The 27240-nt window shown below is 40.0% G+C and overlaps 1 protein-coding gene across 3 annotated transcripts; it reads left to right on the top strand.

Annotated features, from left to right (window-relative positions):
* The first annotated feature begins 1085 nt into the window (after positions 1 to 1085).
* CASP8 (caspase 8) lies at positions 1086 to 27122 on the top strand. Of its 3 annotated transcripts, XM_015086359.3 has the most exons (10): positions 1086 to 1438; positions 2901 to 3020; positions 11467 to 11805; positions 16250 to 16355; positions 17171 to 17309; positions 17418 to 17462; positions 17859 to 17923; positions 19653 to 19794; positions 23335 to 23836; positions 24968 to 27122. In XM_015086359.3, the coding sequence occupies exons 3-10, from the start codon at positions 11501 to 11503 to the stop codon at positions 25101 to 25103; spliced, it is 1440 nt and encodes a 479-aa protein (XP_014941845.1). In that variant the 5' UTR covers positions 1086 to 1438; positions 2901 to 3020; positions 11467 to 11500; the 3' UTR covers positions 25104 to 27122. The 3 variants fall into 3 exon arrangements, with proteins under 3 accessions (XP_014941845.1, XP_026909341.1, XP_014941844.1); XM_027053540.2 differs by lacking the exon at positions 2901 to 3020; XM_015086358.3 differs by lacking the exons at positions 1086 to 1438; positions 2901 to 3020 and adding an exon at positions 3054 to 3872.
* Positions 27123 to 27240: the final 118 nt, after the last annotated feature.

Consider the following 27240-nt stretch of genomic DNA (forward strand, 5'->3'; position numbering starts at 1 on the left):
GGAAGGAGATAGAGGATGAGGAAACCCCTCATGGGGTTTGAAGCTCCGAGTCCTGGGGGACAAATCTCCATGTTACCACCACTCCGGGCTTAGGGATGGAGGAGGCACTGGTTACTAAACCTAAGAGCATGGCCAAAGAGCAAATAGTGTTGTTATCCCTACTCAGGACTGGGCCAGACCCACCTGTTTCCTTGTGCAGGATTTCCCATTTCAGCTAGAGGCTGGCTTTGACCCTAGAAGAGCCTCTGCCATATGAACTCATGGGTGGTCTATGGTTTCAGCATTGAGATTGGAGAACAGAGGGACAATTCCTCTCCCTGGACTTCTTGAGAAGGAGAGTGACATTTTACTTGATACAGGCAGTCTTAGACCTATCTTTGGAAATTACAGGGGTTATTAATACTAAATGTAGTCAATGTAAATGCTTCCCAATAAAACATGCCCAACTTCTAGGTGCAGCAGCAGGGAAATTTTTCCCTTCTTCCCTTCTAGGTTCTTTGGCTAGTCTAATAATTAAATTGACACAGATAGATTAACAAGAGAAGAACAAATTTAATTTCATACCTATGGGAGCTCATAGAAATATCAGACTCAAAGAAATGACCAAAACAGGCAGCTTTTATAACTTGTAGGCAAACAATAAATTTGTGAAAAATTGACAAGAGAAAGAAGTTTGGGATTGGAGTAGTAAATTGGTGAGGAAATAACAAGGTTTGCTTATTCAAACTTCTCAGCTCTAAATTCTCTGTCCCTTGTAAGGATAAGGATATCTTTCTACCTCCTGGTACAGGGAGGGTACCTTTCACATGGCAGATTTATATCCTGCTTTCAGGGGGAAAAGGAGGGTCAAAGAGTCTTTCTTGCATTGATTATTTCTTAAGAAAGTCTAATTAAAAATAATCCATATGCAAAGTGGTATATTTTGGGGTGGCATATTCTGCCTGCCCCCCTCACTAACCAGTTAGTTTAAATGGTGACACATTGTCTCTGTCCCTCTTCTGAATGGCTGGAAATGGGGCATCTGTTCCTTTAAGAAACACTTCTTCTTAGAGTGAGTCATCTCTGTCCTCTTGCTTTAGGAATCAAGTTTATTTTCTAATTCTTTCTGTTGAGGAATTTTCTTTTTGGCTTGCCGAATACCAGATGCTGCTCTTGCCCCTTGTGACTTTTTTCAAGCCTTGCTGAATTTGCTAATAAGTTCTGAATGCCGAGAACAGGAAGTGAATCCCCTGGGGAGGCAGAAAGTGGAGTTATCGAAAGTAAAAGAAAACTTCTTCCTGGAGGTGTTTCCATCCCCCCCCCCCATCCCCACCCTGTTTCATAGGAATTTTCTCTGGTTGTGTGGAAAAGCCTTAGGAATTTGTATGAAATTAGGCAGTTCAGGGGTGTTGGCATCGGCACTTGGTGACTGTGATGTCGCTGGGACAGGGTGGAGCAGGTGAGTGCCTGGTACAGAGGTGGCTTCTGAATACCATGTTTCCGGGACTCACTCAGGGGGCAGAGTGGGCACACCTCAGGGTCCTGCCAGGGCCCCAGACCTCTGAGCAGGGTTTCCCTCTGAACCATAGCCTGTGGCCTTGCTACTTTTCATCCCTGAAGGATCTCCAATTCCTCTGCTACATTTCTGTTCTTAGTGTCTCTCCCCCCCTCCCCCAGCCTTGAATACAGACACAGTGTCTCTTTCCTGCTGGGTCAGTTTGGAGATTCATTTTTTACCTACTTAATTTGTTTTCTTTTCCATTTGGGCAGAGGGTTGAGTTAATTGTCAGATTCTCCCCTGCCCTGTTCTAGGTACTCTCTTCCCATTCCTCTCCCACCCCACTTCCTACCCTCCCTACTGCCTCCCAAAGGCTGCTCTAAATCTTTTGATAATATCCCTGAATTGATCTGTATCTTTGCAAAACATATCATTGTTTTGTGTATATACCCAATTTCTTAACTATGAACTGGAACTAGTACATAAGTTTCCTCATCATTAAATGGGATTCAGTGACTGGTACTACTAAAGTCCCAGGAAGTATTAGCAATTATTACTAAGTATTAGTATTATTTAAATTGTATTTTGCTCGTTCTGTTTCTTTTTTTAAAGAGCAAGCACTCTGGGGCACCTGAGTGGCTTAGTCGGTTAAGCATCCGACTTCAGCTTAGGTAATGATCTCACAGTTTGTGGGTTCACATCAGGCTCTTTGCTGACAGCTCAGAGCCTGGAGCCTGCTTCAGATTCTGTATCTCCCTCTCCTTCTTTCCCTCCCCCGCTCGCACTCTGTCTCTCAAAAATGAATAAATGTTAAAAAAATATTTTTAATTAAAAAAATTAAAAAAATAATAAAATAAAAAGCAAGCACTCTGGCACTTGAAATTCTAGGTTTTGCCAGGTCCCACTTTCTAACTCCTACATACTATTACATGATGGATAGTGTTCACAGTCCTATAGAAGGACTACATAAATTGCCCACCAATCCTCGGGCTGATCCAACCGGCAAACCTTGGCCAATATCTGATAGGTACAAAGTGGGTATCATGTTGCTTTATTTTGCATTTCTCGGGTCATTAAAACTTTTGAGCATCACCTTGTACACTTTGGCTGTTTAAGCATCCCTGTCAAGGAACTCCATGTTCATAGCCATTGTCCCTTTATGGGGTTTCTTCTTCTCCTTGATTTGCAGGAAATATTTGTAGGTTATAGATATTGCTACTCCTGTGGCAGGTTCTGGGAACACAGACATGAGAGATATGGTCCTGCCCTTCTGAAGCTCACAGTCTAGCACAGGGACTGGTCACAAAACAGTGGAACAAATGCTGGGGTGGATGCTCAGAAAGCATCAAGAATCAGGGAATACCTCCTAGGCTATGATTGAGCTACTAATAGGATTTCCCTCTGTTGCTATGTTCTCACTCAGACTTTATGGGCAGAATCAAATGGTAGTGAAGGGCATCGATATTACCACGGCAACTGTACCAAGCCCTCTACAGGTCAGAAGGAACTTTCAGATACTTTGTGTAATCTGCTCAGCCCTAAGGTGAGTCTCTACCTTCTGAAAGCTTATATTCTATTTGGGGAAAGAAAAAAGGAAGGGAAATGTTTGATTTTTTTTCTTCTTTTAACCTCAAAAAACATTTCAACTGACTCACAGCAAAAAGGCTGGGCTAATGTTGTGTTTTGTTCAGTTATATCTCCAGGGCCCAGACTATGCTAAGGACCCCAGAATTCTTCTCTTTGGTAAGGTCATCTGGGCCTTTCAGGTGAAGGGCCTTTGATTCTAGAGTTTTCTAGGCTAATGAGGGTGGGGACTGGTGGCCTCCTGACCCATGAAGGTGATCTTTGTATTCTGTGTAGATGGGAAACCAGGAGAGTTAGCTGTGGGGGTTAGCAGACCCTCTCAGAGCCATGATGAGGGCTTTGCAGTTATCAGATCTCTCAGAAGTGCTCAACTGATATTTATTGAGTGAAAACATTAAAATCTTCATAATGAACCCCGAAAAATCTGTGAATTCCTGAAATATGGAAAGAAAGGGTTCGTAGTTATCATTCAGTCCAAACTTTCTCATTTTGGAAGGTGGTAATGAGGTCCCAAAGGCAAAATGACCCGTCCAAAATCTCGCAGAGTCAAAGCTCAGGGGGCCAGGTTCCCCACCCAGCCCCCTGTCCCATGTTCCTCTAGGACTCTTTTGAGCTCTGGGAGGAGGTGCTACTCAGAGGCGAGTCGGCCTCAGTAAGCCTATGTGACTCAGATATTTCAAAACAGGAAGTAGAGCTAGCTGTGCCTCGTTCTTCCTCAGTTCTTCTGAAGCTCTTTCTTTAGAAACATCAGGAAACAGGGGTCTGTGAAGAAGCTGCTGCCACTGTGAGGGTCCCAGGATTCGCTTCTTTGGTAAGGTTGGTTGGGCCTGCAGGGAGAAAGGGCCTTTGATTCTGGAGTTTTCTAGGCTGCAGAGGATGGGGAAACCGCAAGAATTAGCAAGCAGTCCTTTTGAGACCCACGGTGAGGGCCCTACAGATTCTAGATCTCAAGGCCCCCTCCAGCTTAGGTTCGGTTTTTCTGGAATGATCCAGGTATAACTATACAGGGAACCTCATCCTTAATCAAATTGTGACATAAACAGTGGTAGGGTTGGGACCCTGGAATGAGATCACACCATCTAAGTCCGGGTTCTAGCACATACAGGTTTGATTTATAAGGTTCTGATCCGTTCTGTTTCAAAGTGGATTTATTAAGAATTCCTGGTTTTGTGTTTTGGGAGGGTTTTTTTGCCTTAAATTTTTTTTTTATTATTTTAATCTTTAAACATATTATGATTACATGCCTTTTTTGGTTACATTCCTTCACTGGCTTCCATCTGCAAGTAGAATAAAATCTAAATCTTTGCACGGCTTGTCATTGAAGCCCTCAAGTGAGATGTTCAAATCTGAGCTTGCCACCTCTCTTACTAGCTTCTTTCTAAACTTTTTTTTTTACAATAGTAACATGAAGATGATAATACCAATTTCTTCAGAGGCTTGTAGTACAATGAGTCAAAAAATATTTTTATGTTTATATGCATATGTTATAAGCGCCTGTATATCATAATAAACATTTATATCAAATACTCTGGGACATAAATTTATCATTGAAAATATTAAAGATACTTATATGTTGTATAATACAAATATACTTACGTGGACTTATTATTGAACAGATATTATATAATCAAAAGTAAAAGAAAACTTCCTGGAGGCCATTCCTTTCTTCTGGCTTATATATATTATTCATGAAAATATTCAAATTTATGTATTTCATGTATGTATATAAATACATTACATATATGCATTTATACACACACACACACACACACACACACACACGTGAATATAGTTGGAAGGAAACCAAATGTAACCAAAGAGTTATCTAAATGGTGAGTTTCTAAGTAATTTTTCTTTTTCTTTTTATACTTTTTGGTACTTTCTCTAAGGGGTAAGTGTGACTTTTACTATTTTAAGATCAGAAAAATACAACGATACAAGTTCTTTTAAAAATATTACTGTAACAAAGTTTCTAGCTCCTGATCTTATGTGGTAAACCTAGGTCCCATAAAACAAGGACCATCCCCCAGTCCCTGTATCTACCGATCTCAGTGTCTAGAGGTGGCTCCTTGGCCAGTGGTGTAAAATTCTGTTGCAGCTGATTCTTTTCCAGGCACTATGACTAGAGAGATGTATGACCTAAACAAAGACTGAATATTATGCCATAGTGTGTCCTGTAAAACCTTGGCCAGAAAAGAAGCCTCTCCAGCATTTTTCCAATGAACTTTCCATTTTGATGTGATGCAAAAATCATTTAGAAAGCATTGTCTAATTATTGCAAAGATAAGAAAATGAACGCGATGAGGCAGCTACAGAGGACAGGAGCCAAGGGCCAATCATATTATAATCAACCTAAGGTCATCCTGGCCTGAGGATCATCAAAATAATTGTATGATTATTATTATTTATATACTGTCAGAAAATGCTATTAAATATGTAACAGACGCCTTAAGAAGGCTTCAGTAGTTAGTACTTCTAGGAAATTATTGTAAGAAAATAATCAGAGTTGTATATGGAGACAGACATTTTAAGATCTTATTCTATATGTAAGCAGAGACTGTTATATAAATTATGGCCCAATCATATGATTAGGTACTTGACAAATTTTAAAATCCGTGCAGTAGAAGAAAAAATGAAGATATCAAGATGTACTTACAATATTACCATTGGAAATATCCACTTATACCTCAGAAATATGGTATGATAAAATACAAGGGAAAATATAAATATGTAAAATATTTGGTAGGAAAGATAGTAAAATATTAGATAAAATATCAATTATTTCAATATTAAAATATTATTATTATCTTTGGATGGTGAATTATAGACAATTTTTATTTTCTTTTTTATCTTTTCTGTATTTTCTAAAATGAATACAATGAGCATTGTTATAAAAAAATTTATAGAGGGAAGAAAAGAGATTCTGCTTTCATTTGATTCTTTGGTTCATTTGACTGTGTAAAATGAGATTTTAACAGTGGTTAGAACTGATAAAATTTTTAAGGACATTGGAGCTAATGGTGCTAAACAGGGCTGGACCTAGTTTAGATCCTTTCCAACTTATGAATGAAAATGGGCCTTTAAGAGGTGATTTTAATTTAAATATAAGTTCTTGTAGAATAAGTAATACATGCACCTAGGAAAATCCAAACTGTAAGCCTTATTTTCTGCCTACCCCCTGGCCTCGTCGTCCACTCCACCCCTGGGCGTCTAGTTCATCTCCTCTGAGGCAAACCGCTGAAGCAGCTGCTTGTGTATTCTATTCAAAGATCTGTGAGTACACAAATCCATGCACCACTTGATAATACATTGTATAGATCTTCCCATTCTTTAAAAATGTCAGAGTAGAGTTTCATTGAACTTCTGATATTGATAAACAGTTGTTTCTGCCCTTTTGTTCTTTCAAGCAGTACAGACATGAATAGCTTTGTACATATTTTTAAGTACATGGCGTTTAAGCTAATGTAGGAAAAACTCCTAGAAGTTAAATTGTGAAGTCATTTTATATTTTTACCGATATGACCAGATTACCTACCTACCTGTTTTTATTTCTACCATCTCGCAACACTGTGTATTGCAAGTTTTGTACCTCACCAATTTGGCAGTTGAAAAATGGTCTTTTGTAATTTCAACTTGCTTTTTTTTTTTTTCTTGGTGAATGAGGTTGAATACGTTTTCAAATGTTTGAAAGCCATTGGTTTAAAAAAATAAAGCCACTGGTACTTACTTTTCTCTGAACTCTGTGCTTATGATGCTTATGAACTGTGTGCTTACCTGTTTATGCATCGGATTGGATCGCTTTATCTCTTTTATCTCTTTTTCAAAAAAAATGGACTTACGGGAGCCTTATTTTAAGAAAATAGGTCCTTTTTCTACTTTTTTCCCAAAGTGCAAGATTTATTAATTTTTAAATTTTGCTTGGCTTATTGTTGCAGGATATTTTGGTTATTATTTAAGGACATTTATCAACCTTTATTTGTTGGTTTCCAGGTTTTCTGTTGTACTTACAAAGGTTCTTCACCACGGCATGATTATTTTAAAAAATTGTCCTGTATTTCTTTCCTGAGTATTTTAATTTTTGGGTTTGAATCTTTGGTCCATCTGCAGCTTATTTTAATGTAAGGAGTTCAGTTATGGTCCATTTGTTTGTTCTAGAAGTCTGCCCAATTGTTTTAACACCATGTGTTGAAAAAGCCACCTAAACGTGGATAGCCCTTTCTGTAGTATGTTTGGCTTGGCCATTTTTCATTGTTAACTTCTAATTAACACATTAATTTCTAATTTCATTGCTAACTTCTAAAAGAGAATATGGACTGCACTATTTCTGCTCTTTGGAAATCTCACATTAAGATTTTCTTTGTGGACAATCTTCGTGACTATTTGATACGTGTTTGAAAGGACGTGCATTTGCTACTGGGAGGAAATACTGTTACAGTTTGTCATTTGTACCACCTGGATATTCCAGTCTTCTACTTAGTCTATTAGACTTTTTATTTTCTAAGAAAGGTGTGTGTGGAAGTTTCCTTCTCCTTTGGGGGCAAATAAGGTCTCTGAGTTCTCTTAAAGTTCTTTTTTAACGTTCAAGTTCTTCTAATACGTTCTTTTCTTTCAAGAACACACATGTGGTAGTGCCGCTCCTCTCCCTGGTCTCCTTTCCTGGTTAATCTGCCCTTGGCATCCCAGACAGCCTAGTTTCCTGCTCCTCCTTCACTTACTCTCTTACAGTACCTTAAACCCAAGAACACACCCAAGTGTTTTTACAGTAGTTTCATTTTCACAGACACTATCTGCATACATTCTTCATAACGTATTACAGGAAAAGGGCAATTCTCCTTCCTCACGTCTTCACCCCCAAGTCCTAGTTTTCTCCTTCATTTCCCAGAAGAAACTTTTGAATTTGATATGTCTCTTCCCAGAACCTCCTTACCTTTTTCTTTTCCGCTTTTGTATATGTATCTGTAACCACTGAAAGTGTAATAGTATTGTTTTGAGTATTTTTTAAAAAGTGGATGTATGATTTTTAAACATTTTTTTAATGTTTATTTATTTATTTTGAGAGAGAGGGAGAGAGAGAGAGAGAAAGCGAGGGCTAGCACAAGCACCAGAGAGAGGCAGAGAGAAAGAGGGAGATAGAGAATCCCAACGGCTCCATACTCTGAACTGTGAGATCATGACCTGAGCCGAAATCCAGAGTTGTCTGCTTAACCGACTGAGCCGCCCAGGTGCCCTGATGTATGATTTTTTTTTTTTAAATATTGCAATTTCTTTTTCTATTTTTTTTGTACTGTCATAATAACACATCTTGGGTAGCTATCGTTTTTATTTCAGAAGATGGGGTACATTTTCTTAACTGCTGCATAATATTCTGTAGTATGACCATACCTTGTTTTATTTAGCCATTTCTTTATTGATGGACATTTGGGGTGTTTCCAGTTGTTCAGGGTTACACATTGTGTGGTGGTGACACTCCATGCACATATCCTGTTTAGCACACGTGTGTTTCTATGGAGTGTGGTTTAAGGAATGAGCTTGCTAGTTTGTTCCCTTATATGTCCAGTGAAGTTTGCTGCATTAAAAAAAAGTTTTTTTTAATGTTTTATTTTTTGAGAGAGAGAGACACACAGAAAGTGAGTAGGGAGGAACAGAGAGAGGGAGACACAGAATCCAAAGCAGGCTCCAGGCTCCAAGCTGTCAGCACAGAGCTCAACACGAGGCTCGAACCCATGAACCCTGAGATCATGACCCGAGCTGAAGTTGGACACCCAACCGACCGAGCCACTCAGGTGCCTCTGCTGCATTCCAAACATATGCTGTTAGATGGTGGGTATATATTTAAGATATCTTTTCTAAATAAAATAATTTTCATGATAATTGATTGCTTTTGTGAAAGATGTAGGCTCTGGAGCCTTTGTGAATCCAGTGCAAAGTGTATCTTCCTAAGAGATTTCTAGTTTCCTGAATCAAGAAAACTTGTCTAAACAAGGATGTAAGCCCTGGGGTGCCTGAGTGGTTCAGTCTGTTGAGCATCTGACTTCAGCTCAGGTCATGATCTCACAGTTTGTGGGTTTGAGCCCCGCGTGGGGCTCTGTGCTGACAGCTCCGAACCTGAAGCCTACTAAGGATTCTGTGTCTCCCTCCCTCTCTGCCCCTCCCCCACTCGTGCCCTGTCTCTCTCTCTCAAAAATTAACATTAAAATAAAGTTATAAACAATAATGTAAGCTCTAGGTTAAAAGGGAGAAAAAAGGTTTTGCCCCATAATTCCAATTCTAAGAGTGAGGTAATCAGAATTATGCACAGGATATATAAAAAAGCTTCTCAATACAATATTATTTTTAAGAGTAAAGAAATTGAAAATTCTTTAAAATAAATTTCGAGACATCTGGATGGCCAACAGGCACATGAAAAGATGCTCAATGTCGCTCCTTATCAGGGAAATACAAATCAAAACCACACTCAGATATCACCTCACGCCAGTCAGAGTGGCCAAAATGAACAAATCAGAAGACTATAGATGCTGGAGAGGATGTGGAGAAACGGGAACCCTCTTGCACTGTTGGCGGGAATGCAAACTGGTGCAGCCACTCTGGAAAACAGTGTGGAGGTTCCTCAGAAAATTAAAAATAGACCTACCCTATGACCCAGCAATAGCACTGCTAGGAATTTACCCAAGGGATACAGGAGCACTTGTACCCCAATGTTTATAGCAGCACTCTCAACAATAGCCAAATGATGGAAAGAGCCTAAATGTCCATCAACTGATGAATGGATAAAGAAATTGTGGTTTATATACACAATGGAGTACTACGTGGCAATGAGAAAGAATGAAATATGGCCCTTTGTAGCAACATGGATGGAACTGGAGAGTGTTATGCTAAGTGAAATAAGTCATACAGAGAAAGACAGATACCATATGTTTTCACTCTTATGTGGATCCTGAGAAACTTAACAGAAACCCATGGGGAGGGGAAGGAAAAAAAAAAAAGAGGTTAGGGTGGGAGACAGCCAAAGCATAAGAGACTCTTAAAAACTGAGAACAAACTGAGGGTTGATGGGGGGTGGGAGGGAGGGGAGGGTGGGTGATGGGTATTGGGGAGGGCACCTTTTGGGATGAGCACTGGGTGTTATATGGAAACCAATTTGACAATAAATTTCATATATTGAAAATAAAATAAAATAAAATAAATTTCGATATATCTGCATGCAAGAGATCAAGAAATAAATAAAAATATACCCAAGAAGAATATTTAGGAACACCTGGGTGACTCAGTTTGTTAAGCATCTGACTTTGGTTCAGCTCAAGATCTCACGGTTCATGGGTATGGGCTCTGCATCCAGCTCTGCACTGACAGCTCAGAGCCTGGAGCCTGCCTTGGATTTCGTATCTCCCTCTCTCTGTGCCCTGTCCCCTGCTTGTGCTCTCTCTCTGTCAAAAAATAAATAAATAAACATTAAAAAAAAGAATATTTAATGGTTGGGGTAAATGTTTATTCTAAATATTAAGTGGGGGAAAATAGATGTATACATCTAGATATGCAACCTGATTCTAATTTTTATATAAATATTTCTGTGTGTATGTGGTGTGTGAATTATCATAACTCTGAGCATGGTATAATTTACCGTGTTTTCAATTTTCACACATACAAAAACCACTGATTTAGAAACTGAATTGAAAGGCTGACAGAGTCGACTTGGTTCATTTCCAGTCATGGATTCTTGATCAGCTGTGGCTGCTGGTCCTGAGGTCTTTGGGGCACAACAGTACATCATGTCTTCCTAGCACTATTATTTCAGTCAGACCTCATCACTTCTCTGGAAGCAGCCCTTCCCATCTATTCTCCACACTTTTATTGTTAGTCCCAGACTGGATGACATTACAGTCTTTTCTTAGTTCCCTGTCACCTCTAGGACAAAGCCTGAGACGTTGCCCCACAGTGTGAGGCCCTTTGTAACAGTCCCTGTTCACAGCTTCATCCCTTTTCCCACCACCCCCACCCCCAAAGACTTCATGCTTTACTTTATTGAGCTCCTTGTGCCAGCCTGAATTGATTTGAACATCCTTGCCTCCATCTTTTGCATAAATTACTTCTTGCTAAGAATTGTCCTTTCTTACGTCCTTCCTGAAAGTGTCTTCCCTTTAGGAAGCCCTTCCCCTGGGCTGAGTTGGAGCTCTTTCCTCTGTATTCCTACTGTACCCTGGTCACAACTCTCTGACCGTTGGCTAATTTGTATATCTACTTTACAAAGTAGTGAGCTACTTGAGAACAGAAACTTGTCCCTGTGTTTTGTTTTTTGCTTTTTTGTTTTTTGCCTTCTGTCCACAGTAGAATATCTGGCGTGTGGTAGAAATAATAGTTTTGATGAAGTTTTCTTCCTCATCTGAATGTACTATTGTATTTTGTCCTAGGCTACAATTAACATTCTCCTGACACTTGACCAACATGGATTTCAGTAAATGTCTGTATAATATTGGGGAACAGCTGGGCAGTGACGAGCTGGCCTCCCTCAAATTCCTGAGCCTGGACTACATCCCACAAAAGAAGCAAGAACCCATCAAAGATGCCTTGATGTTATTCCAGAGACTCCAGGAAAAGAGAATGTTGGAGGAAAGCAACCTGTCCTTCTTGAAGGAGCTGCTTTTCCGAATTAATAGACTGGACCTGCTGTTCAACTACCTGAACACCAGCAAGGAAGCGATGCAGCAGGAGCTTCAGATACCAGGCAGAGCCCAGATCCCTCCCTACAGGTGGGGAGAACCTTCACAATTCAGACACTGGGAGGTGTGGGTGCAGTGGACATATCTTTGTGGGCAGGGCTGATGGCAGGTGTCTGTGTGGTATGACTTTGGAAGTTCCTTGAAGATGTCCCACCAGGGTCAGATTAAGACATTTAGAGACCCTATATATAATTCAGGAAAAAAAGTTAAACCATAAAATAAAAACACTTTTGTTTCCAAAGTGAAATATTACCTATAGGTATGCTGAAATTAAAACAGACATCTTCTGTATGTTGTCTCTCTCTGTTCTGTCTCCTCTTTTGTTGCCTCTGCTCTGCTTCTGTCCATAGCATGTGCTTACTTTGCCTATTATTGGATAAAGTGTCACTACTTCTTACATGAAATCCCCCTCCTGCCTGCTTGTGGATGACTATGGATATTCTCAGTGGGGTGTTAGGCTTTTATTCCACACTGAAAGACTTGTATCACAAAGTTCTCCAATGAGGGGTGTATGCTGCCATTCTGGACAGGTCAGGTTGGACCCCACGAAGACTGTCTGGCCCCTGTGGGCTTAGCTTCTGCCAGGAGAACAGTGGAGACTTTGGTCGTCTGTCCTGCCAAACGCCTCACAGCTAGGCCTCTCCCCACCTGTGGGAGAGTGGGTACCCAGGGCTGATAACAAGCCATGTTCTGTTACCTCTTGATGAGTTGGTAACAGACTTTTAAAATAGAAACACATTACCAACTTCTCTATTTCAATATCCCCTCTGTAAAGTTCTTTTTAGCTTTCCTTCTGGAAACTTCTACTCAAGCCTTGGCTGTGGCCCATTTCTCAGTCTGTTCTTTCTTGTCATTAACAATGACATGTGTGACAGTAAGTCCTCACAGCCAGGGCTGAAAGCCACTATCTTCTACTGGCCTGTCTATTTATGAACACCCTGGTCCTTAATCTCAGAGATCTGAGATTCTGGCATGTTCCTTATCATACGTTTCTCTACTCGAAGCTTGAGCATTTTGAATGAGAGATATTCTGGGTATACGAGTTTCCTAGGGATGCTGTAACAAACTACCACAGACTGAGTGCCTTAGTGCAGTAGAGACATTTATACACTCATAGTTCTGGGGGTTAAAAGTTTGAAGTCAAGGTGTCAACAGGCTTGGATCCTTTCAGAGCTCTAGGGAGAATCTGTTTTATGTTTCTTTCTCCCCTAGCTTCTGGCACTGGCAGGCAATCCTTGGTGTTCCTTGTCTTTTAGATGAATCACTCTAAGCTCTGTCTCCTCTCTGTGCCTGTTTGTTGGAATTTCCCTCTTCTTGTAAAGACACCAGTCATTGGGTTAGGGCATACCCTAATTTAGTGTGACCTCATCTTAACAAGATTACATCAGCAAAGACCCTTTTTCCAAATAAAGTTGCATTCCCACATCCAGGATGGACATGAATTTAGGAGTAGCATTGGGGGAGGACATTATTTAATACTGGATAACTTTGGCTTAATGGAATTGTGACATCTCTATAACAATTTTTTCCATTAAGGCACAAATTAGTCCTAAAAACAACAACCCTAGAATGAGGAAAGCTGGAGAGTCTCATCTTAGGCCCACCATCTTGGTCTTCTGAAAGTTGCACTCCTTCTGCCACGTAAGCAAAGTTGAAGCATATTATCAATGCCACACAATGAGCTGTAACTCTCTGTTGGAGGGCTAAGAGTCCCTACAAGAGAGGATCTGTTAAACTCTTTAACATGTTAGCTTGGGAACAAAAGGTCAGCACAAGTTCTACAGTTAATCATTGTTGGATGTTAGCCAGGAAATAAAAAGTATGCTAGTGTGGCCACTTTCCACTTATAAGAAAGCCCTAGACATTTTTATTTTCAAATTATAATTGCTACCTATAAAATAAGTATCTTATGAACTACCCAGATTTGTTTCTAGACGGTGATGGAAGCTAGTAAGTTGTAGTAATGAGGAAAGTAAAAGGGAAAATACTTTGTAATAAAGTTAAAAGGGACAGTAGCTTTTGATTGGACCTAATCTCAACCAAACTTAGAAAGCTTTGGAGAAATACTTCTAGGGTAGAATCCATGAGAGGGAGGATGAAGCAGATGATAATACTGAGTAACTTCCAGTTCCACACTAAATTTATTTTCAGAATTTTCATTTTATTTATTTATTTTTTTTAATTTTTTTTAACCTTTATTTTTGAGACAGAGAGAGACAGAGCATGAACGGGGGAGGGTCAGAAAGAGGGAGACACAGAATCTGAAACAGGCTCCAGGCTCTGAGCTGTCAGCACAGAGCCTGACGCGGGGCTCGAACTCACGGACTGCGAGATCATGACCTGAGCCGAAGTCGGACGCTAACCATCTGAGCCACGCAGGCGCCCCAGAATTTTCATTTTCTAATTTGAAGTTAGCATGTTTTTGTGTTAACGTTATTTTCCTTTACACCATAATAGTGAAAGGTTTTCTGAATTATTAAACATTCCTTTGTTCGTTCAATAAACATATCCTGAGAACCTATCATGGATTAAGAAATAATAATGCCTGGGGCACCTGGGTGACTCAGTTGGTTGAGCCTTTGACTCCTGATTTCAGCTTGGTCCTGATCTCACTGTTGGTGGTGTGGAGCCCTGCAATGGGCTCCGCCCTGACAGCACAGAGACTGGTTGGGATTTTCTCTCTCTCCCTCTTTCTTTACCCCTCCCTGGCTCTCTCTCTCTCTCTCTCTCTCTCACTCTCTTCCAAAATAAATAAACCTAAAAAAAGAAAAAAGAAACAATAAGGGTGTCTGGGTGCCTCAGTCATTTGAGCGTCCAACTTCAGCTCAGGCCATGATCTCACCATACATGAGTTCAAGCCCCAAGTCAGGCTCTGTGCTGACAGCTCAGAGCTTGAAAACTGCTTCAGATTCTGTGTGTGTGTGTGTGTGTGTGTGTGTGTCTCTCTCTCTCTCTCTCTGCCCCTCCCCCATTCACATTCGGTCTCTCAAAAATGAATAAATGTTAAAAAAAAGTTTAAAAAAAAGAAATAATAATGCCTATTGTGTATTGAATACTTAGTATGTTGCCAAAGATTGGTTTAAGCACTTCAGATAAATATAGTCATGTCATTCTCAATATATCCCAGTGGTATATAGAATTATCTACAAGTTTATAGGTGAGGGAAAAAGTACATAACATGTCTATAGTCACACAGCTCTGAGATGGTGGAACCAAGCTTCCAATACCTCAGTAGTCTGGGGCCTCTGCCCTTACTGTACCTCATGACTCACTGGGCTTATGGAAACAAAAAGGACATGGACTCTGCTCTCAGGGGACTCAGAGAGCTTCATAAACAATTATAACATTGTGTGTAAACCTTCTGCTGTGGCAAAGGCACAGTGGGTTGAATGCAGCTCTGAAGACACTCAGTGGTCCCTGAGCTGTTAGTGGATGAGTGGTTGGCTGTCTGCAGATGGACAAGGGAATGTGGGTGTGGCGAGCACAGCATAAGGGGTGAGGAGCAGGGCAGCCAGGTGTGTTTAAAGAGGAGATGAGGGTGGGTGGTGAGGAGTGGCCTGAGAAGCTGAAGGGTAGGCTGGGCTTCATAAAGGTCCGTATTCCAGAACCATGTGTTTGCCCTTCGTATGGGAGAGCACTGGCAAGTTTTAATTAAGGAAGTGACGATCCAGTTTGCATTAAAAAAAAATTTTTTTTTAACGTTTATTTATTTTTGAGACAAAAAGAGACAGAGGATGAATGGGGGAGGGTCAGAGAGAGGGAGACACAGAATCTGAAACAGGCTCCAGGCTCTGAGCTGTCAACACAGAGCCTGATGCCGGGCTCAAACTCATGGACCGCGAGATCATGACCTGAGCCAAAGTCAGCTGCTTAACTGACTGAGCCACCCAGGTGCCCCATTCAGTTTGCATTTTGAAAAGCATAATTTCCTAAGTAAAAACTTTTTTTCTACTGAAACAAACTCTTGATTTTATAGTGAGGGACCAAGGAAAAACACACTTCACTTAACTGAAATGAACTGAATGACAAAATTAGTGGAACTTTAAATTATGTTAAGGGGAGAATAGTTGGGCATGAGTCAATAGCCTTCTGTGCCATCACAGCAGCCACTTTTCAAGAACTCCACTCATAAATTATGTCATTAGCTCTCTTTGTTTTAAGGGGAAGTGAACAGAATCAAGTCTCCACTGTGACTCCTTTTATCAAATTGGAAATTATTTATGAAAACTTTTCTTTGATGTCTGTTTGTGTATATATGGATGTATGTATGTAAAGAGCCCATGCACAAGCCAAGAAGAGGCAGAGAGAGAAGAGAGAGAATCCCAAGCAGGCTCTGTGCTGTCAGTGCAGACCCCCCTACGGGGCTCAAACTCATGAACCGTGAGATCATGACCTGAGCCAAAATCAAGAGCTGAATGCTTAACTTACTGACCCTAAGAAACCATATCTAAAGTGTCTCCATTTCCCACCACAGGGTCATGCTTTTTCAGATTTCAGAAGATGTAAACAAATTGGAATTGAGGTCGTTTAAGTTTCTTTTGAGCCAGGAGATCTCCAGATGTAAAGTGGATGATGATATGGTAAGACCCGGTGTTTCACCAAGATTTGGTCCTGAGGTTGAGTCAGCCAGTGAGAACTGCTGAGACTGGAGAGAGGGCTAGTCTAGTAAAAACAACTTGGACTCTCACTTTTCAACTGGGGGAGAAGAAAAAAGTTGTCAGGCAGCAGTGTTGTAGATAGGATTCCTTTGTATACTGGGAAATGCTTCTCACATTAATTATCAGGAGCATGACAGAGTCAGGAGCTACAGAGGAAGATTTATTGTGGAGGTACAGCCTGGTGTGGGACCTTACAGAGCCAGGAAAGACAGTGGTGAGCTGGAGACACCTTCCCACTTGTGTAGTCTCTGAAATCAGCTGGGATCTGGAACTCTATGCGTGTGTATGCATGTGTGCGTGTGTGTGAACGCGGGACTGGAGGTGAATCAGGTACCAGAGGGAGTGTTGGGAGAGGGACAGTCCCCAGGGCTGTCACCATGGAGACCAGGGTACTGTGTCTTAGCCATGCATCTCAGGCTCTTTCATAGACTTCACACAAAGGTGCCCACAGGTGGTTTCAGCATAGGGCTTGGGGCCTACGGCCTAGGGCCCGGATGCCATCTGATGTCATTTCTCTATCTTCTCACTTCTATCTGATTAATCCAGAAAACACAGAATTGCTTTTCTAGTGCTATATGGGTTTTATAAGACCAGGCAGGATGTCCTCTCAGGAGGGTCAGCTTGGGAAGCTAGGGTGGGCCCTCTGTTTGGAGAGAATGGAATTAAAAAAAGAAAATCTAATCTAAAAGCCAGTATGTATCAATCCAGTCTTCCAACTTCATTTCTTTTCCTTTTAGAACTTGCTTGATATTTTCATAGAGATGGAAAAGAGGGTCATCCTAGGGGAAAGAAATTTGGACACTCTGAAAAGAATCTGTGACCAAATCAACAAGAGCCTGCTGAAGAAAATCACTGATTATGAAGAATTAAGCAGAGGTAGAAATAACTTGACAGCTGTGAATTAGCAAAATGTATTCTTAAATTGGCAAGTCCCTCTATGTCATGATTGTTTCTAATCAAATATGTGTTTATTTTTTAATTCAGAGGGAAGAATGAGCCTTCAAAGAAGTCCAGATGAATTGTCAAATGGTAATATTGGAAATACGATTTTAAGACTTACTTAATTTACTATCTGACAACCCTATTGCCTCCTCTCCACACCTTTCTACCACACCTACATCTTAATGGTCTTGCTCTCCTAGTATCAAGAAGTAGGCTCAGTGCCTGCTTGTCACCTCTACACATTGAAAAACATAAAAAAGTTGTCAAAAGACATACACCTTGCAGCCCCAGTGTGACAAGTTCGAAATAGATGAAGAGTTAGTCAGTAACAAGATTTTTACTTATTCTGTGGACTGCAAGGATATTGCATTCAAGGCAGTCTGTGAATTTTCATTTTAAAGGGGACCTTACGATGTCCTGGGTGCTTTGTGTTTCTTTACCAAAGTATCGTCCCTGCCATGTCTCATTCTCCGTTGCTTGTAGGGGAGGAATCCCTGGCAATGATGGCATTATCGGACTCTCTAGAAGAACAGGACAGTGAGTCACAGGTATGGAGAAATCCCGGTTCCTTTTTTCTCTTCACATTGCATATTCCAGTTCTTATATTCCTTAGCTTTTAAGCTTCTTAGATAAACTACTAAGGGGCAGACACTTGTGGGAAATTTTGAGAACTATAGAAAATTTTCACAAAAGGACAAATTTTAAAATGTTATTTTTTAAGTTTTAATGTTAACAAGTGTTGACATCTTATTTCAAAACCAAAGACAAAGGCATTGGAATAGTTGGTGGGCAGAGCAAGTGAGAAGCCTCCTATGCAATTCTTTCAGCAGCTGCCTCAGCCTGAGTGGGAGAAAGCTTTGGGGGGAAAAGTCTAGAAGGACTGGGAAAAGCAAGCTTTTCTTTTAGCTTGATATTTCAAAAACTGTTTCTAGTTAGTGATTTAGGTGTAAGCAGCAAATGCTCATGATCTTGCCGGCTCTATATTTTTGTTTCAAGGAGCCGGTGCATGAATTGCCTTTCTAGACATAATTTCTTCGATTTATTAACCTTCAAAGACTCACCAGCTACATTCTGTTTCATTAGCCTGTTCCCTACTCTCTGTGGCGGGAAGCAAAGGAAACCCTGAAGGTTATCAGTCTAGTGGGAGACTTGAAAGTAAGCTGAGAGAGACCAGTTAAAAGTGGGCTCCTGAGCAGATTACCAGATCTAAGTCTGAAAATCAAAGAGTAACCAAAGTCATGTGGCACTTTGCAAATAGCAAAGTGCTCTGTAAGTGTGGTCCCTATTGAACTGCTAAACGTACTAAGTGCAAGAGAGCTCTGGTAACTTGTACAAAGTCTTAAGGTTATTAAGTAGTTGAGCCAGGAACTTGAGCCCTTAGTGTGGAGCCCTTTTCTCTACCTCGAGGAGCTGCATAGATTTCCCAATACGTGCTGAATATCTCAGCACTGAGACAGCCCTGGGAGAGTCAGAACACAGGGCCATCTCTGACTGATGCTGTCAGGTACTAGAATCTGGATCCTGTAACCTGCAGCATAGCCAAGACCTGCCTGACTAGTGCATCTCTCTCCTCCAATCGCTGTGGTCCTGAGAGCCAAACTAAGTCATCGGCTTTCAAAATCCAGGAACCACACTATGTCATGTGTGAAGGGCAGACCCTCAACTGTTAGCCCAGAAACATAGATGAGTTGAATGGCTAGCCAAGGGAATCACAAGGTGACAGACAGGCAACCCAAAGACAGCATTAGGATGTTCATTCATTCATCAACTCCTGACAGAGCTTTCACAAATTAATAAATTCTAGGGTGGGAGGGAGGGGAAAGTGGGTGATGCGCATTGAGGAAGGCACCTGTTGGGATGAGCGCTGGGTGTTGTATGGAAACCAATTTGACAATAAGTTTCACATTAAAAAATTTAATAAATTCTAGTTCCTGGTGCAGATGTTAGCCACCTTGAGCGTAAACTAAAACAAATAATGAAAATATGCTCTGATGACAACCATATTAATATATGTGCAAAGTGCTCAGGAGGCCCAAGTACTGGGACACTGATTTTACACACTGTGGGGCAGAAGTCTGGGGAATCATGTGTCCGGAGAACAGGTGGAAACCAGTTCACCAGAGAAACAATGTCAAGTTGGGGTAGGGACATTGTAAGTACACTTGGGTCCCAGTTTGGCTAAGGGGACAGACTGGCTTCTCACTAGGGAGTCATCTGTTCACATCTCAAGTGTTTGACCCACAGAGTCAGCTCCTGGGTTGGATTTTTGTTTTCCAGACATCGGACAAAGTTTACCGAATGAAAAGCAAACCTCGCGGATATTGTTTGATCTTTAACAATTATGATTTTAGCAGAGCACGGAAGGATGTGCCCAAACTTCAGAACATTAAGGATAGGAATGGAACAAACTTCGATGCAGGTACAATAGGACCCTGAAAAGAAGTGAAATATTTCTAATACCTATGTTTTTATCAAAAGTAAAGAACAAAATTGTACCAACAGGGCCACATGTTTCAGAAAAAAAAATAGATATATTTCCTGGTGGAAGTGAAGAACATTCTTATGTATTCGTTAGTTTTCTGCATTTGGTTTTTAATTTCTTAATTTCATTTTTTGAAGTGTTTATTTATTTTTGAGAGAGAGAGAGAGAGAGCATGAACAGGGGAGAGAGGGGAGTACAGAGGATCTGAAGCAGGCTCTGTGCTGACAGCCGAGAGAGCCCGATGTGGGGCTCGAACTCACAAACCATGAGATCATGACCTGAGCCGAAGTTGGTTGTTCAACTGACTAAGCCACCCAGGTGACCCTGCTTTTGTTTTTTTTTAATTAATTTTTAATCAAAGTAATGTATCTAGGGTAAAATATTGAGTCTTAATAAAAGACTAATAATAAAAAGCAACAACAAGCTTTGCTTGTAATTCAACTAAACTAATACTGCTTCTGTAGAATGTATTAATTATTAGGTGTAAACATTGCTTTGGGATCAAGACCATATATACGAGTTGCATTTATAGGGGCATCTGGGTGGTTCATTTGGTCAAGCGTCCAACTTTTGGTTTCTGGTCAGGTTGTGATCTCGCAGTTTTGTGGGTTTGAGCCCTGCATCAGGCTGTGCACGACAGTGCAGAGCCTGCTTGGGATTCTCTTTCTCTCTCCCTCTCTCTCTGCCACTCCCCTACTCATGCTGTCTCTTTTAGCTTGATATTTCAAAAACTGTTTCTAGTTAGTGATTTAGGTGTAAGCAGGACATGCTCATGATCTTGCCGGCTCTATATTTTTGTCTCAAGGAGCGGGTGCATGAATTGCCTTTCTAAACATAATTGCTTCGATTTATTAACCTTCAAAGACTCATCAGCTACATTGTTTCATTAGCCTGTTCCCTACTCTCTGTGGCGGGAAGCAAAGGAAACCCTGAAGGTTATCAGTCTAGTTAGCTGTCAACTGTTAGCTGTCTCTGTCTCTCTCAAAATAATAAACTTAAAAAAAAATTTAGGGGCACCTGAGTGGCTCAGTTGGTTAAGCGTCTGACTTTGGCTCAGGTCATGATCTTATAGTTCATGACTTTGAGCCTGCATCGGGCTCTATGCTGACAGCTCAGAGCCTGGAGCCTGCTTCAGAGTCTGTGTCTCCCTCTCTCTCTGCTCCTCCCCTGCTCGTGCTCTTTCTCAAAAATAAACATTAAAAAAAAAATTAAAAATATTTTTAGAAGTTGCATTTATAAAAGTTGGGCTATAAGCGTAGATGAAATTGTCAGTCTTTAATAGAAATGGTCTTTTCAAATATTAAACTAGCCAGAAATTCTTTTGCTCAGCCTATTTAGGATAAGATTGAGAACTTATAGGTTAAATGAAAAAATAATTGGCAGCATGTGAAAATAGAAATGGTTACTACTAAAAGTGAGAATAGAAATAATCCAACCCAACAACTGTATTTTTGAAAATGCCCTTAGTAGGGCCCTTAGTGTGGCTCAATTGGTTGACGTTATGAGTCATAATGTCAGGTAATGATATATATTTTTTTAACTGAATAAAGTTTGGAAAATTAATGTAGGTTGATTTTAATCATCAAGATTCTGCTAATGGTCTCTGTTAACAGTTGTTTATTCAAGCAAATCTATTCTAAGATTTCAAAAGCCACAGAGCTGAAGTCCACTGACTGTATCACTCATCATCATATACCTTGGTATTGGAGAAACAGGCCTTTGATTTTCATTAATTTTCTGTTAAAACACTTTTATTAAAATAATATTTGATTGTATTTCTGGGTTTTTGGTCAAAGGGTAGGTATAAATTTGCAGATCTCTAGGATGAAAAAGTCTAGAGATCTAATGTATGACATAATGACTATAGTTAATAAGACTGTATTGAATACTAGTATTTCAGGTGAACTCATCACACACACACTCACACACAGTAATTAAGTATGTGAGGAGATATGTTATCAGCTTGACTGTGGTAATAACTTCATGCTGTACACCTTAAATATATATAATTTTTAGTTTTAAAAAAAGAATCAAGCAGCCTGAAAACGTTGAAACACTTTTACTAGATCTTAGAACACTAGGGGGAAAAATAATGTTATGCATATAGAAAACAAAGCAATGAAAAAATAATGCAATTACTAATTCCAGGAAAGAAAAAATTTAATAAGAAAAGAAGCATAATTAAGGTATATTTTCATCTTACTGTTGATTCAACTAAAAGTTGTAAACAACTGGGGCACCTGGGTGGCTCAGTCAGTTAAGCATCTGACTTCAGCTCAGGTCCTGATATTGTGGTCTGCTGTCCATGGGTTCGAGCCCCATGTCAGGTTCTGTGCTGACCCTCAGAGCCTGCTTCGGATTCTGTGTCTCCCTCTCTCTGCCCCTTCCCCACTACTCTCTCTCTCTCTCTGTCAAAATAATAAATAAACATCAAAAATTTTTAAAGTTGTAAACAACTGAATAAGAGTTCATACGCTCATCCTGTGGGGTGCCTGGCTGGCTCAGTTGGTTGTCTGGGCTCGATTTTGGCTTCAGTCATGATCTCATGGTTAGTGAGTTTGAGCACTGACAGTGCAGAACCTGCTTGGGATTCTCTCTCCCTCTTTCTCTGCCCCTTCTCTGCATGTGCATGCACTCTCTCTCTCTCTTAAAATAAATAAACTTAAAAAAATGCTCATCTTCCATAATAGGAACTCAATACATAAGTTACATAAGGCTAAAATTTATAAAATAGTAAATAGCAAAGTGCCCAAATTCGTTACAAGATGGAGGCTAATACCAAAAAAAAAGTAGTTAAAAGTTGAAAATGGTTGCATTCATGGAACATGATTGGGTAAAAGGGAGAAGTAGAAAAGGGATAGCTTTTTTGTAATAGGACTTTCAGTTCTACTTGACTTTTGAAAGGTTCATATCTTGCATTTTGGTAAACAATTTTTGAGAGTGCTTGAGATAAAATAAATATGGATCTTTTATTAAAAAGTGTTTTGGGGTGCTCCTGTGTGGCTCAATTGGTTGAGCATCTGACTCTTGATTTTGGCTCAGGTTATGATCCCAAAGTCATGGGATTGAGCCCTGCTTAAATTCTCTCTCTTTCAAAAAAATAAACATTTTAAAAAGTAAAATAAATTTAAAAATTTTAAAAATGTTTTTGCTTTTTGTTCTATGTAAGTAATACAATTATTATTTAGATTGGTTTGGTAGTAAGCCTATATAATAGCTTACCCATCTTATAGTCTAGTTGAGAAAAGACAAAAGGCCAACAATAGCACTCTCCCCTTTCTCATTTGCCTCAGGACTAGAAATGTTTTCTGCTAAGGGCAATAAATATTAGAAAACTATGGAATTCAGCCAGGTGATATAAATGGCCTTGCTCTTCAGTTCTGTTTCACATTCTTTATCTGATCAATGTTCTCTCTATTGGGCTGTGGTCTGGGAATTACTGTGGTGTAATATGACTTTTCTTATTTCACTTTTCAGAAGCTTTGAGTAAGACCTTTAGTGAGCTTCATTTTGAGATTGTGAATTTCAAAGACTCTACAGCAAAGACAATCTGTGAAGTTCTGAAATCCTACCAAAGAATGGACCATAATAACAAAGATTGCTTCATCTGCTGTATCCTCTCCCATGGAGACAAAGGCATTATTTATGGCTCTGATGGGCAGGAAGCCCCCATCTATGAGCTGACTTCTTACTTCACTGGTTCAAAGTGCCCTTCCCTTGCAGGCAAGCCCAAAATCTTTTTTATTCAGGCTTGTCAAGGGGATAACTACCAGAGAGGTATAGCTGTTGAGACTGACTCCGAACAGAAGGAAGACTACTTAGAAATGGACTCATCATTTCAGAAGAGATATATCCCAGATGAGGCTGATTTTCTGCTGGGGATGGCCACTGTGAACAACTGTGTTTCCTACCGAAACCCTACGGAGGGGACCTGGTATATCCAGTCACTTTGCCAGAGCCTAAGAGAAAGATGTCCTAGGTAATTTTTGCTTGCTCTGCCTTTCATTCATTTCTAAATTTCTAGCTATGGATTACATAGTTGTACTTTCCAGGTTAGTTGCAAAATGGGAGAGGGGGCAAGTGTTAATATCTTCAGCTCACAGATGGAAAAAAACTGAGGTACTTACTGCAGAGTTTCTTTTATTTAGCATCTGAAATGATAGGGTATCATAGAGCAGGGAATGATGGTAAAGTCAGCTCAGCTTTGTTTTTAGGTAGAACATGACTGAGCCAACTTAACTGGTTTTGGGAGTCTTCCAAGAAGGTACAATAACCCATTTCAATTTTTAACATCCTCCAACTCTGTCAAAGTTGTATAATAGCTAACCAACCTTAAACCCTCTTGGTGTGTTGTGGGAGATAAGTACCAAAGAGTAGAAACCCTTTATATTCCCACTAATTTGGCCTAATTTGAAGCCACAAAATGTGGGAAAATATTCTTCCTTCATTTATTATACCCTAAATGATGGTTTTGTAGTCACAGTTCACACAAATGCACATGTAATGGGTGAATAGCAAGAAATCTTCTAGCTCTATATCTCACCATGCTTTAAGTGTATGAAGAGTGGGAATTTCCCATGGTAGACAAAGGAGTGAATCATAACATCAACACCATGTTTTTCTTTTGTAACCTTGACTACGAATGAGCAAGTTGCCCAGCTGACCTGAGAAGAGAGGCTGGTGAGAAAGGGGTGGAGCAACTGTAGGAGACATTGGGTTTTCCCTTGCCCCAAAGTGATCATTAGATGATCACAGAAGCAATGTTGATCTGAGGCAGAGGATGTTTGGGGGGCACTGAAGCAATTATGGTGGCAAGTGACATAGTACATAGAAGAGTAAGGTACAAACAGATCAGGAGGGAAAGAACTCAAATCTGATGTTGACACCGAGGTTTCTGATGGTCAGTAAAGATCTTGAGTAAACCAAAGATAAGTTATTAAGCTCTGAAGCAACTCCTTTACCTGGAAAGCTTTGATACAAATTAGTTTAGCAACTTATGATTTCCAATGCCTGATGTTTTGAGGGAAAGAACTGTCCCTGAGTACAGCAGATGAGAAGGGTTTGCCAGTGTTGTTTCCCCACAGATGGTCACAATGTTGTTGTTTTTCAGGGGCGAAGATATCCTCACCATCCTTACTGAGGTGAACTTTGAAGTGAGCAATAAGGATGACAAGAAAAACATGGGGAAACAAATGCCACAACCTACTTTCACACTGAGGAAAAAACTCTTCTTCCCTCTTAATTGATGCTGTTTAGTTGCATAACACTATGCTTAATTTATTTGTTAGTAAAATGCTGCTATCAGCTTATATTTTTTCTTTTGGATGGCAGGAAGGGGAGAGAATGGAAGTCAGGAAAACTGCAAATTCAAGCCTAAACCTCTGGCTTTGCAATAATAACTATTGGAGATTGATAGCCACAGGCATGGTTTTAATTTTATTTTTGATTCAATGAAAAGGTTCCTAAAAAACTTACAGTAGATAAAAAATACAATAAGTATAAATGAAATGTAACATCATAAAGTTCAAAAGCAGTGGCAGAATGTTCTTTGTACATCTCTCATCTGCTTTCAACCTAGAATCATTTTTCTAAATGTTTGTGAGAGACACAGAGCATGAGTGTGGGGGTGGGGGTGGGCAGAGAGAGAGACACACACACAGAATCTGAAGCAGGCTCCAGGCTCTGAGCTGTCAGCCCAGAGCCCCACACAGGGCTTGAACTCATGAACTGTGAGGTGATGACCTGGGCCAAAGTTGGGCGCTTAGCCAGCAGAGCCATCCAGGTGCCTCTCAACCTAGAGTCATTTGATTCCCTTCAAATTGTTAAGCATTAAATAAATAAAAAATAAAATAAAATAAAAAGGATGTTATTCCAAAGCTTTAACCTGGGACACAGAGTTAATGGTGGTGCAGAGATTTCATAAGGCATAAGAAGACTGGAAGTGGAGAAAGCAATTTCCCACTTGAGGACTCAGAATTAAGTGAATGTTGTTCAAGTATTGGGAGAGGATGTCAAGAAAACCATAATTCTCCTCCTTTCCGTGAAAGAACTAATTCCTCATTCTTGGTTCCTGAGAATTTGTCAGGCTTACATTCCTGCTAACTGGATGTGATTCTATGGGGCAGAATGTGAGGTACAACTGTAAAAGGTGTTGTTAAAAAGGAGACAGTAGGCCCAAATGGAGTCCCTTGTGCTAAACTCCATGTCAGCAAATTAAGACTTAATACCTAACCAAAATGCAATTCCCCAGGAATATAATCTTTAGTCAATCAACATGGAATCACCTGGTTAGCACTGGTGAAATAATCCTCCTGATTAACTCTTTCCATTCCCCTTAGGAGAGTGACCTAATTCAATTTGATCTTTAAATTTACTCAGTTGAATTTCTGTTGTTTAACAGTATGCAGGGGGATGCCAGTGACCTCCTCTCAAAGGTCACTGAGGGAGATTTTGTGATCTGACCTAGCTAAGAAAACAAACAAACAAACAAACAAAAACCTGCCTCATGTGTAATGCTCCCACATCCAACCTGAGCTCTTCTGGCATGTGTGCTGGGCAATCTCAGAAACATGTGAGCCTCCTCTCTTGAGTTATGAGGAAACCCTGATTTCAGACACCATGACTCTGTCTAGATTTAGATTATACAAAACTGAGGAATGATTTTCCTTGTTCTTATTATTTATAAGTACAATTAACCTCACTTTTGAAGGAACTGATGTTAATGGCATGAATTTTATTTTTTTGTACTTCCAGTCTCTCCCTTTCCAAGCCATCCTCTACACTAATTTATAAGTTTTTAAAAAAATTTTTTTTAACGTTTATTCATTTTTTGATAGAAACAGAGTGAATGGGGGAGGGGAAGAGAGAGAGGGAGACATAGAATCCCTAGCAGGCTTCAGGCTCTGAACTGACAGCACAGAACCTGATGCAGGGCTCGAACTCACGGACCTTGAGATCATGACCTGAGCTGAAGTCGGACGCTTAACCGACTGAGCCACCCTGGCGCCCCTGTAAGTTTTTTTAAATATAAATTTGAAGATGTAATTTCTTATGTTAAAAGCTTTTTTACCAATTGATTTGCTTTTGTTCTAACAATATTGTATCCCTTCCATGTATTTGCATTTGCTCTTTCTTTATGTGTTAATTCTAAATCTTTATAAACTTAAAAAAAAACTGTTTCTTTAAAGAATGTTTTTTGAATAGTATTTCTTTTCAATAATGTTTTTAACATTGTAAAATAGAATTTTAACTTACTGTTGGTTGGAGATTGTTTTGTTCATTTTGTGTTTGTTTTTTGTCATTGACCTCTCACAGGTGGAAAATGTTTGGATCATAGATATGTTTTACTTTAGTTCCCCAGTGTTGGCTCATACAGTTGTAAAT

Source organism: Acinonyx jubatus, chromosome C1, assembly GCF_027475565.1.
Source record: "Acinonyx jubatus isolate Ajub_Pintada_27869175 chromosome C1, VMU_Ajub_asm_v1.0, whole genome shotgun sequence".
Classification (NCBI taxonomy): domain Eukaryota; kingdom Metazoa; phylum Chordata; class Mammalia; order Carnivora; family Felidae; genus Acinonyx; species Acinonyx jubatus.

What these genes read in the sequence shown, in the direction of transcription:
- CASP8 (XM_015086359.3), top strand. Translation starts at nt 11,501, where the DNA reads ATGGATTTCAGTAAATGTCTGTATAATATTGGGGAACAGCTGGGCAGT. An exon ending in TCCAGATGAATTGTCAAATG is followed by an intron (nt 17,463 to 17,858) that starts GTAATATTGGAA and finishes CGTTGCTTGTAG; the next exon opens with GGGAGGAATCCCTGGCAATG. An exon ending in AACAGGACAGTGAGTCACAG is followed by an intron (nt 17,924 to 19,652) that starts GTATGGAGAAAT and finishes TTTGTTTTCCAG; the next exon opens with ACATCGGACAAAGTTTACCG.